Here is a 12,972-nt window from a genome sequence, read left to right as displayed (position 1 = left end):
TCCCACAGTTTTGATACGTGTGGGAGGTACGGTCTTCGGCGATGACTTTATCGTTCGTTCAGGTAAAAAGTGACCCTGTGCACGACGTCGCGTCATAGGTCAATGATATCGATGCGTTAGAGATTGAAATCCGGTCTTTGAATCTCGTCGCATGCGAGTTTCGATTAGCTATACTGGTTTTTTTGCTCTTCTCGTCGTTTTTTTTTTTTTTTTTTTTTTTTTTCTACTGGGAAAGAGTTGCTCGTACTCACCTACACAACGTCTCGTTACCGAGCGCGTTATATCACTCCTTAGATTACACACAATGGGTGTCCTCATTTTTTTTATCGACTGCTAGAAAACTAGCGAAGAACGAAATGTACAAACGTACACGTACGTACGTACGGGCGTATTTACTCCCGATAACGCCGACTGTTTCAGATTTAGGAATAGGGCAAAGGTGCCGCTATACTTTCGATCGATCGACGCGATATTGGTGCGAAATATCTTGTTGTCGAGTCCAAGTTGTAAACAACAAAAAACTTCGTGATCTGTAATTCGTACGGTCGACAGATCGTATCACTCCTACGTGTATACGTCTAACCGGTATCACTGGTAAACCCAACTCGCGGTTGGGCCCGACTTTTGCAACAGCTAAGTTCAAGTTATAATCCGTAGGGCATAACGACGTTGTGAAATATCGAAGTTACAAATTTGGTCCGGCGGACTTTCGTTTATTGTCGGATGTGAGCGCCGCCGTTATTTATATCGTATAATTATCGAGAAATCGGCTCGCCTTACGAGTCGCGATAAGCAAAGGGTAACAAGGGGCAACGGAGCTTCGTAAACGTACGGTCGATCTAGGTCAATCGGATCATCGGGTGAAATCCATACCGTACAACTCGGTATTTATTTACTACTTTTAGAGTACATCGCTTTTCTGATCGTTGTACGAGCTCTGGTTACGTTTTTACAACAATTACGGTATTATGTAATTCGACGAGTGAATCGCGCGGAGTTTGATACGTGCGAACGGTGACTGTGCGATTTTTCATTCGCTTGCATTCCGCGAGCGAGCTGCACGGATATCAACGGTTGCGAAATTCATAGTTTCGCGGAAGTCTGCACGTGTCATACGTGGATGAGACGTTCGCTTTAATGGATTCCCGATATTGATTCACTGCTTCGACCCCTGCGAACCGCAACTAGATTCCTATACGCTCAAGTGCGCTGCCGGTGTACAAAACAACGGAGTTTTTCGAAAAATCAACCGTCTCTCCGATTAATTGCGTGCCAGCGAAAATATTCACACTTACCCGCGTAAGCGTCACGGGTTTATACACACGCTCGACTTGTTCCCTTATATATATACGCCTTCCGGTCTTCCCTTGGGGAGAGAGACGGGTCGAACTCGATCGAAGAGGGTTCAGTTTTTTTTGTTTTTTTTGTCTCATCTTATTTGTTTTTGGGGTGAACTCGAAATTTAAAAAAAGTGAGTAACGTGAGTTTGCGAATGGATGTTCTGAAAAACTTCGTACCGCGAGGCCAGGAATGAAACTATACAACCGCGTTGCAAAGTGGGAGCGCAGATGTTCGTCGCACACCTTTGGAGCGATCGGTGCACCGATACGAAAATTTATTCGTAGCGGTAAGATTAATTTACTCAGTTGAACTGTCGGTCCCTTCCACGTGAACGGGCGCACCTAAAATTGCTCGGCGATACGTTAATAATATCGTTGGATAATATAACGCGTGGGAAGCTTGCAAACTTCAAATATCAACTCGCTACGTCTTCTTTGTACTCCGCAAAACCGTACACTGCATCGGCGGAAAACAAAAAAACGTCCGCCTATTTTTTTTTTTTGGGTTTTTTTCGTTTTTTTTTACACCCGAACCATCTTCCCTGTTTTCCCCGTATTATTACGTTGACGGTGAGTCCGTACTGCCGCAAGGCTTGCGCCAGACTTCCTCGTCCGGAAATTCGATACCTTTTTCACCCTCTGTACGAACCGATGAAAGAAGATAGCAAAATTCGTGCCCCGTCCGTTTCCACGGGACACGTCGTCGTTTAATGATAGCGTGTACCTTCGTTTCGCAATTCCATCATCATCGCCGTATATTGTGTACCTTACGTACATCCATCGAGACTATCGCCAGCTGTGACAATTACACAAAGATACAACGTAGAATATCGCAATTATCGGAACATCAGCGTCGTATGTACTTCATTTATTCGATAAGCTGACGGTGGTCGACTTGGGGGAAAAAAAAAAACAAAAAAAAAATAATAAAGAAAAATCTTAGGCGACGCACAAACGAGCGGTGACGAATTCTTGTTTACCTATTTTTCCCCTCTATTTGCTTACTAATCGGAATTGTTTACCATACGATCTTACCGAATCAGCATCGGCCATTTGCTCGACGAGCCTCTGTATTGAGTCGTGGTATTCAAATTCTTCGTCAACCGTACGATCGAACGGGGCGACCTTGAATAAAAAGTGAGGGTCATAGAACTACTCGACGAGAACCAGCTACGGTTGAGCTGACCGCGATAACGTGTCTAGTCGTTTGTAGCTGCATGCAGCCGATTCGTTGCAATATTATCTGCCTGCGCGACGATTCCCTCCACAGAAATGAATTTTAAGCATGCTGGACTTTACCGCGCTTTCAAGTCCGAGCTGTGAAAAATAATACTCGAATCGGTAGCCGAAGAGTGTATCGAGTGACGTGTTTTCGTTGTGTAAATTCATTAGAATTTTCAATGAGAAGCGACGCGAGAAAAAATAATTTACATGATTCGCATAAATAATTCGATATTACTTGTGCGCGATATACGTACGGTTGCGTCGATGGAGTTTGTATACGTTCGGCTGAATGACGGTTCGATGGGCTCGTTCAACAGCTGTCGTCTTATCATCCGTGTAACAGCGAATGGATAACCAGGATCGCGAGACCGGTACCCTTGACCCTTATTTTGATTATGTCACGTGATGACGAGGACTTTGCGGTCCGATCAGCGTGACGTGTATGTGTGTTGTTCGCGGGTGATCAGTTCGTGACGTTAAAAAATCTCTTTGAAAGTTCCATCGGGAAATTTGTACGGTCACGCCAGTGGTCCGACGAGCATCTCGTGATACACGAGATGCGATTTGCGCAAGGTTTTGACCCGGAGGGGTGAGGATGCGTTCGAAGCGCGAGATTAAACGAGTGCCGCGAGTCCGGAACAGAACTTCCATTTATGCTTGTTAGATTTTATATACTCACGGAATCAATTGTCTCGGGACGACGGGATATCGTATTCGACGCGATTGACTCGTATCCCAAGTTGTGGGAAATATTCAATCTTATTTTCTCCTGATTTCGAAAAAATACCTCGCTACGACGGAGACTCGGAATTCATCAGAATCTGACACAACGCAATTTTCTTGCGGGATTATTGGAAATAAGATCCCATTTGAATATAATACATTTACTCGCGCGAGTGGACGAGGACCTATTTCCGCCATTTATTTTATTCGCACTTTTCAACTCCTCGTTGCGTTGCTGCGATTGATGTAATCTTTTTGTTCTCGAGAATGCTTACTTACGATTTCTCGATGAACGGTGTGCGTCAGGTACTTCCTGAAGAGGGTAGTTTTATCCGTCTTACTCATACATCGACATCTGCGGTTCTGCAAGTGTATAGCAATCATGAGCGACGCTGGTTTTGGTGGGTACATTAGTTCGGCGTATGTAGGTTGACGGAAGCTGCGGTTGCAACTCGAATCGCCCGCATTGATTAAGTACAGTGGAGTAGAAAAGAAGAGAGCGCATGGCGGAACGTAGCGCCACTCTCAAATCCAACTTCGACTGGTCGATACGGCCTAGTTTTCCCGTGCCTACCCACACTACCCGGCGATCTTTAAACTCGCCAACTTCTCATTTTCAATTCTCTAGCCCGGATAACTCGCCGCGTGAGAGTCGGTAACATTGCCCGTCACGATCAACCGATGTCATCGATCACTGACCGTTTCGCGGACATGATAGAAAATTGACAATTTTTCTACGCAATCAGTATTATCTGCACCCTGCTCAGCAGTTGAGCCAAGTTTCACCGGATTTTGGCACGCTTATTCTGACAGATTTAGCTTCTAACATCGGTATTATGTTTTCAACGACGTGCCGCTCCTACTCACAATCAGCCAAAGTCTTGAAATCGCGCGGTCGCTCCGAATCGACGATCGAAACTCTACGATTCGACGTTATGCAAATGAAGCAACGTTGTATATTTTGTCACCGCGCATCGTTGATATGGGATTAGTGAGATTGAACGGAATGCGAGCGTGATTTCGTTTGACTGTTAGAATCTCTTCGTTCTGTTTTTGTAATCAGACGAAGGCTAACATCAAGTCACGTTCCGAGGTATTAACTTTCCTGACGCGCGAACCGGAGTCACTTTGCACTCACTCAGCTGTGACTCACTCCGTCACAATCGCAACTCTGATAAGCTCACATCCGTACATCCGATTTTAGCGTCGTCAACTTTAAGTACCTCGGATAAAAGGATTAATTTTGCGAGAACTTCCAGAAATACAAATCTCGTGCATCTCTTCTTTATGGGGCATTGCGCGAATTTGCGAATACATTTTCAGTGTTTTCTCCCGCAGAAATCTAACTGGTACTAACATTAAATACTGCTCATGCTAAGCGAGTGTTACGTGAAAACTACGGCGTTCGAATGTGATTAGTTCAAAGAGTTCAAAGTGATAATATCGTTGATAAAATGCATGGGATATCTCATCTGCTGCATCACCATCACGGATCGGCGAACGATGGTTCTCAAAATGAGTCAAAGTCGAGTCACGAGTCGAAAGCTTACCACCACGACCTCCGACTCGTCCATGAACTGAAACACGACCTGGTCGGACAAAGACACGACGCTAAGTCCGGGAACGAGAGACAAATATCTCGTGGATCCGTAAGCTCGACGCACTCTTACGGATCTTCGACGGCATATTCCTCTTCCTACGGTTCGAATTCTTCGGGACACGGGCTCCATCAGACCCAAAATCACAACGTGCAACCCGGCAACCACTCGGTGTACCACACCGTCCACGGAAACGGACCGCAGTATCACCTTCAACACGGATACCCCCATCATTACCATCACCATCACCATCATCACGGTCATCAGCAACACAATCAAAGCGGTACCATTTCGCCGAAGACTCCGAGTCCCACGGGGGATCACGAGAAACATCATCACCACCATCACAGCATTCAGGAGTTCATCAGACACTTCGGACGAAGGTTGGGGCATATCAGGAGGCAGAGCGAGTGCCAAGAAACTCCGAAGAACAAAGAAGAAGAATTCCGTAGCAGGAGTCAAAGTTTGGATGGTAACGCTAAGAATTCTGTAGCCGATTGCGAGACCACCTACAGAATCTACGAAAGTATCTTGCGACAAGGTGAGTCCATCGATTATCGTTCAATTAAATCGTCGGGTGTCGTTTTGTATCAATTATTTCTGCCTACGTCCAACAACAATGATCGCGCGGTCTTGTTTGCCGGATGACAAATCGTATTGACCGGCATTCTTATAGCGCTCGATCATAAGCCGATTATCACTTGAAGACTTGTCTCTTGAGGTACGTTCGCGATATGAAAAAAATCTCCGCACTCGACGGATGATGACGAGAGATCGATCCGCAGGTATCTCTTTTTCTAGCCTTATCAACTCCGGATAAAAAAAAAGTCTCTCGCGAATTGCTTGTGACACGATGTCTTTCAGCAAAAATAATACGCCGTGTGAATATCTTCTTCCCGATTTCACACAGCGCGACAACCTCCTTCGAAATACCGCTTGCTCGTCCCAGGAACAAACATTCTGACCGTTACAATCAGTAATACATTAATAATCGGACACCGGAAGCTACATCACCAACTTCAACAATTGGTTGATTCGCTCATTTCGGTTCCGGTTCAACGACTCGTACGATTTCAACCGTCGATAGTCCCGAACGATCATTGCGCGAAGGTGTTTCAAGAAAATTTATTTCATGATTCGCAATTTGATTTGCACGTGACACCTTCCGGTGCGACGGCGTCACAATTGTACACCCATTACACACGCCGTACGATTCACGGTAGGGAAGACGAGAGGCGGCCGGAACCAGAGAATATTGTCAAGTCCTCGACGCCTCTTCAGCTCATCGGGTTTCTACGTGCGACGCAGTTTCTGCCTTCGTGGTTCTGCGTGTACCCTGCGTGCCGGGGCCACCGGGGGTACGGGAGCACGAGACCGTCGTGGCGCTCGCTCTCTATTTTCATTGTACAAGAGAGCCAAAGATATTAATGTACGGGAGGGAGCGGAGCGACGCCGAGCCGCCAGATATTTTTTGCCTGTATGCGTTGGCCGTTAGACGTCTTATATAGCTCTACAACCTGTACGTGATCACTTACACGTTAACTGTAATCCAGATCCAGGCTCGGGGATCGTAAAACCTACTACATAGCTGCCGGTCCTCACTTCCCTCTGCACCACGGCATTCTCTCGTCACATTGATTTTGATTCTACTGCGTGTGGGTCTGTTATACGGGGTGGACCGATCCGACCCAATTGGAAATATTTGTCGACGTTACGAGGGAAAGATAAGTCGTGAGTTTGCGGCATCGATAAGTCGATTTTTACCGCGAAGGGGAGATACGCAGGGTTGCCCGTGTTCCGAAGAATCCCAAGGATACGAAGACGTCTTCGCTCTCTCCCAAGGTCACCTTGTTCCCGCCCGCTTCTCCCTGTAACCGGTGGCCATGCGAAATTGAACAGGTCGAATAATTTTTTGTGCGCGACCTGCGTATTAATTCGTGAATGCATTTATGGTCACGACGAATGGGGATAATGGTATAAAGCACACCATAGAGCGAGTTCTCACGTCCTTGAATTTTGAAACGGAAGCAGCGGTTAACAATACTAGATTATTTTAGACAATGGCGTGTTCTGTTTCGATTATTCGCCCATTTCCCAACAAGTTTGGCGTACCAGCCCCTCGGGTTTGGTTTGAAACCAGTGTGCGGAAAACTTACCTACCTACCCCAGGAAAATCAAAAACCCCAAAAGCCACCGTGGACGTTTTCTCTCTTTATAGAGAATTTCCATCGATATAGAGAGCAGAGTGAAAATATTCTGTGAAATCTGGCCGAACGGTATGTATAGCGTACGAAATACGAATCCATTACAAGTACGTACATACGTATACCGGTACACATAGCGCGGTGTGACCATGCCTATGGGTAGACCAAAGCCGGGAAGTCGAAGATAAAATAAAATGAAATGCGTTGCGAAGTGGAAAAGTCTCATACAAGGTTGCCAGATGTCGTAGCACTCCGCGGAGGGCTATTTGCCTCTTTCTTTTCTCTGTACATATGTGTAATTTTTTCGTTATTCAGAGATTGCAAAAATTTTATCGCCCCCTTTGTTCCGACCTCTTTCGCAACACGGTTGCACGCATCCTTGAAAAATTCCCGTCAACGCTGAAATCGATGATAATTACAAGTGGTGTTTTGTGCAATCAGGCGCCCTCAGGAGGAGTAGTCTCGACCCTGGAGCGCGAAGATTATCCCTCGGGACTCCGGCCGTACCCCACAGAGCATCCGACGCCTGTTTGGATCCGGCACATGCCGCCATCCTCTTCAGAGACTCCCGTGGGGTGAGTAATCGAATCAATCTTCCTTTTGTTCCTGTATTGCCCCCTTCCATTTGGACGGATTTGCGATCACGCTCATATTCGCAATACCCCGATACTCGCGGCTAACAGTGCCCTGTTACTTTCGACGGTGGTACACGTCGCTGTTAATCTCAACTGTGGATTCTGATAGCGGGATTAGTCGAGAAGAGCGCTGTCTTACCGTCCCAATGATTCGTCTCGATGTATCACACTCAGCTTTATCTTCGGTCGGCCTACGGTAACAATTTTCGTTCTAACTCTCCGCCAAGACTGTAGCGGATACAGAATCTCCCCCATTGGGATAATCCATGTTAAATGAATCCTGATAAGCAATTCACATTGGTCCTTGAAGAACACTTTCAGGATAAATGGATAACAAAATGAACGAATGACGTATACCGTCGTTGGCAATAACCGGAAAGACACAGCTTTCTCATTAGACTCGCAATCGGAGGGCTGTAAACGCCAAGGACTCTCGAAGGGTCCGAAGGAGAGCGAAGAATCGCTTGCGGAAGGACCCTGCACAAAAATCGATCGCTCCACTACTCTCGGACGGTCGCCAATCCAGCGGGGGTGGATTGCTTTCGAAGGGAAGGTTTTCGTCCTCGCCACCCGGTGCCCCTGATTACCCGTTACCCGCACAACCCTTGCGCAACCCGCACCCGTTTTTTCGATGATTTCTGGCAGCGGTGAGATTCGAACCTGAGAATTCCGCGGTACGATTTGAAACGGTCAATCGGGAGGACGGACGCCTCTTACGTCGGAATGCCAAACGAGATACGAACAACAATCGCATCTTCAATGATCTAGGATGAGGGGAACGAGTCGATTTGCGCTCTTGCGAGCAACAACGCCCCAGCCCAGGCGACGAGAACGAACGAACGAACGATTGACCGAGAGGAACGAGCGAGCGGACGGGCAAACCTTTGGAAGGAAGAACGGTATCGGGGCGCCCGCGCCCGCGCCCGCGCTCTTCGACAACGACCTGCCGAACGAAATTCTCCGCTCTCCCTCCAACCGAACTCCGACAGCATCGCACCGCGCGGCGCGAGTTTCCGTCTCGTACTCCTTTGCGAAATGGCAATCCAGTTCGCCACGAACCGTGTCTCGTCGGGGTTCATCATTTAGTTATATTATACACAGACGAATTATTATTGAAAAAAATGTGTCAACCGAGGCACGAAATTTTCTGTCGATTGCGACGTACGCGAATGTCGCGGGACGATAAATAAGCAACAGCTTTTCTAAACGATATGGCACATTTTCGTTCGAGTGGCCCTTGACCTTTCACGTATATATACTCGGATAACTGAGCTCATCTGCAACCGATAACCGAGAGTATCTTTATCGGTTATACGTACAGGCGTGAATAGTGAAAGTGTTTTATTGACTTTCAACACGGATATCCGAAAAAAATTTTTTTTTTTTTCTCAACATTTGTTCGTTAACTATTTTTACGCACATTCCAATTGTGATATACCGTCTTAAAAATTTTTTTTGATACCGCACCAAAAACCATATTGATATCGGGCGTATACGATAATATAGCTGGATAATAAAATATCAACGTTATCAGGCATAACGTGACGATAATTGAAGTAATAAAATTAACGATACTCGCGAAAGTAATCTTCAACGTACGTACGTGAAACAATAATTTTCAAAGGAAATTGCGAGTCGCACGTGTATGTTACACTGTAAGCAGGTCAATCTGATCGGTTGTGAGAATGGTTTCACGTAAAAAACGTAAAAAGTATATAAATCAAATGCTTATGTCATTTCAGATTATTCCAAAAATTATTATTCACTCGATCCACCATCTCATGTATATCCTTTTACCCCAAAAAAAATTCAGGCGGGCTACATCTTCTCCGAACACTGCCATTGATCTCGCGTGTCGTGTTTTTAGACACGTGGCTACTCCGGTAGGACTATAGATAATATAAATACGAAGCTGTGTAACTTTTAGGCATGCAAATCTCACTCACTCTCGAAATCAAATTTTCATTATCTTCGGCCTCAAAACTAGTTATTCCATAGGGTAGCTCTAGGTGTCGTCGGAAAGTCTAATTAATGCCCGATTGCCGAGTGGAGAAAGTTTCAATTGAGAAAACAGCCAGCTATGGATATAATATAAAGCTGTATACGTATATATGCACGGACGATTATTACGTAGTTGGCGAGGTAGTTGGTTCACTCCGTGAGTGTCGTCTTCGCTAGGTACGCATGTACCCTGTACGCGTCGAGGAAGGCAACCGAGTTCGTAACGTAACGTGACGTTCGTACGTTCGATTAAAAATCTTTTCATAGTTTTTCAACAACGACGAACAGGGGAACGCACGTCGAATGAAATTCGATTGCTTTCGATCAATTTCATCGCCTCAGACCATACTCGGTGGCATTGTTTTTGAGATTCGATTGGAGTAGTTACAGTTACGTATAACATTACATGCGTATACATCAATGGCACGATAATCGGAAACTCGCGTGGATTCGCCTGTCACAGGTTAATCCTCTGCGTGAGTAACACGTAATTGTGGGTAGAAAGCCGCAGCCCTTCTGTCCCATTAACTAACACGTATCGACGTTTATTATATACCTACCTACATAAATGTATATATAATATCGATTCATGCGCGGTATAATATCTCAGTCGTACAGGCGATCGACGGTACGGTAACGTGCGTCCATCGAATGCGAAGGTACGAATAAACCAATTTGAATTCACCGACATCCATCCGCCGTATAAACATGGTATTGCAAAACGAAACTTCGGTGGAAAATGATCCGTCGAACGAGCTGGGAAGCCAGGTTCGTTCGAATACACCAGGGGTAGGGTTCATATTTCGGCAATTCGTAGAAGAGGACCGACAGCTCTTCTCCGGGGTGAACTGCATCCTAAATTCTCGGTCGATCGCTGTATGTATTCGTCGAAACACGCGCTCTAATTAGTATTTTACTTGTTGAATGTGTAAGCGAATAACGAGCTCAGGGTGAAACGGAGGGACTTCACCCGCGCGTCGTAGGGCCATTGTCATCGATTTTTCAATCGGATGTCCATTCGAGATAATGTATCGAGACGCCGGTCAGAAAAGGATAATCGGGAACGCGACAGCCGGGGCCTCCTTTTCATCGATCGTGAAACCACCTGTTTCATATTCCGCCGATCCGTGCATAAAACGCGATGTGACTTTTTGCTACGATCTTTAGCTCGAAAGAATACAATAATATCAGAACTGGCCTTCGACCTGTAGTTGCAAGCGACATAATAATGTCTACCCATCCGTTTATATACTGTACAACATTGGAATGTTGCACACGCGTTCGGTAGTCCTCTGTCGCGAGTATTTATATTATTATGATCGTTGTCCGCTAAGACAGCTGAATCGCAAATCGATACTTTATAGTGGAATCTTTGAACGCAACGACGAACGAACGGGGAATGAGATACCTACGATCGTGATGCGTGGCATAGCAGACTGCTCGGCAAACTGCACCTGCACCTCTCGTACCGATACACCAGTGTTGATGCGCGTACATGACGCCACTTTTTTCTACTCATCGTCGCTACGTACACATTTAATGTTGTTGTTGTTGTTTCCTCTAATTTTAAAACAACCTAATCCTAGCCTGGAAAAACATGTTGTCCACTGAAAGAGGCTTGGCACTAGAACCTGCAGCTATGAGTTTGCGTAATCGTCGTGGGTGACATTGTTTTTTTTTTTTCTTTTATTTTTCAGAAGAGAAGAGAGACATTTTTCTCATCGATATTATTTAACATATCGTCGATTGGCGATGAGAAAGAAAATCATTTTTATCTTTACAACATTTTCCCAGCGACTCGTTTCACGTTGGCATCGTTTTATCGTGTACACGCTCGCGCCGCCGATGATGAATTGATGCTTATACGCCTACTTCCGTTTGCATATACGTGCAGCTTATGGAGCGATTTGATACGAATACTATCGCGAGTCTTTCTGCGTAGGTACATCGAACAAATAAAATATATTCTTACTTACTCCACCAGTGATTATAATAGACGGGTATATAACGCTGATCGCGACCAGTTCTTATAAGCTATCTTCAGCGTCGCGTCTAAATATAAGTACGGTGTATATATTTATGCATACTTACAAGCCACTATATAGTGAAGATAGGGAAATAAAAAGCAGAAGCGAAGCACACGAGAGCTGTCGATTATATTCTTCGTGCCATTTATAACACAATTCGGTATCGCACCTTCGCTACACTGTATGAAATCTTCTGGATGACAAATCTACCGACGTTTCCTGATCTCTCATTCATCGTGCAACGTCGATACCAGATACCTACCTACCTACCTACCTACCGCTATGTTTCGCAAATCGCAACTATATTTTTTTTGGCATCCAAGCAACTCTCGGATGACAAAAATTTGCAATTCCTACTAGAATTTCATGTCGTATTCAAAGCTGAGGTGAATTCTAAATCTTTCATCTCCCATTACTTTGTGAAGCAACCTTTTCGCTTCACGAGCTAGCGCAAACGAAGCCATTTTGTTTTTGTCTTCAGTGGCCACCCGACCCGTGTGGGCTTTTAAAAAATTTTCAACTATCCCCGATTGATGCCGATTTCATCCCCGATTCGCCTATGTCCACCATCTCCAATGTCTAAGCATGCTTAAGCATCATCATGCAGTGTTGCATCCCTGCATAATATCTCGTTTATTTTATCACCGATCTTATGGCATTTCATACTCATATGCTTCTGCTACCATATGCGCTCTGCTAGTCCGAAGTAAAAATCGCGTGGTCCGTTTTAACTATAGTAGAGGTGTACGAAATACGAAGTTCAATCGAATTTCTAGGCTTGCAACAACATTATATCCTGCAGGATCGTATCGATGTGGCATTTAATTCGCGCATCGCGACGTGTGACGCGTTACAGTCGGTCCGCGGACACTTTGGGTGATGAAATAAATCTTGTTTACATCCCGCACGTAACCTTGGCGCCGCATTTCGCACGAGCTGAATTTCGTTCGTTTATTATAATATATGCCTCAGTGCTTTGCCGAGGATTGAAAGTGTAGTCGGAAATAACGCATGTCCCATAAACTCATGCCACATTACCGCATCCATGATAAATGCAAACACGTTTCATGGATTTTATTTTCATCTTATTTTACAAATAATGAAGACATATAATGTATGTGCATGACACCATCGAGCGATTCGTCGGTTGGAATTCATTTGTATAACATCTCGCCTGCAATAATTTAGTCACGGTTATTTCAATTACCGAACGTATGATC

The 12,972-nt window shown here is 45.2% G+C and overlaps 1 protein-coding gene across 2 annotated transcripts in view; it reads left to right on the top strand.

Annotated features, from left to right (window-relative positions):
• Positions 1–12,972, top strand: part of LOC105683698 (dentin sialophosphoprotein) — a 47,430-nt gene that overhangs the window by 26,027 nt on the left and 8,431 nt on the right. For both annotated transcript variants that reach the window (XM_012396470.3, XM_048648765.1), the window contains exon 8: positions 7,531–7,664. In XM_012396470.3, coding sequence (XP_012251893.2) covers positions 7,531–7,664 — 134 coding nt within the window. The remainder of the gene's footprint in view (positions 1–7,530; positions 7,665–12,972) is intronic.

Source organism: Athalia rosae, chromosome 1 (genome assembly GCF_917208135.1).
Source record: "Athalia rosae chromosome 1, iyAthRosa1.1, whole genome shotgun sequence".
Classification (NCBI taxonomy): domain Eukaryota; kingdom Metazoa; phylum Arthropoda; class Insecta; order Hymenoptera; family Athaliidae; genus Athalia; species Athalia rosae.
This window is presented reverse-complemented; position numbering and strand designations above follow the sequence as displayed.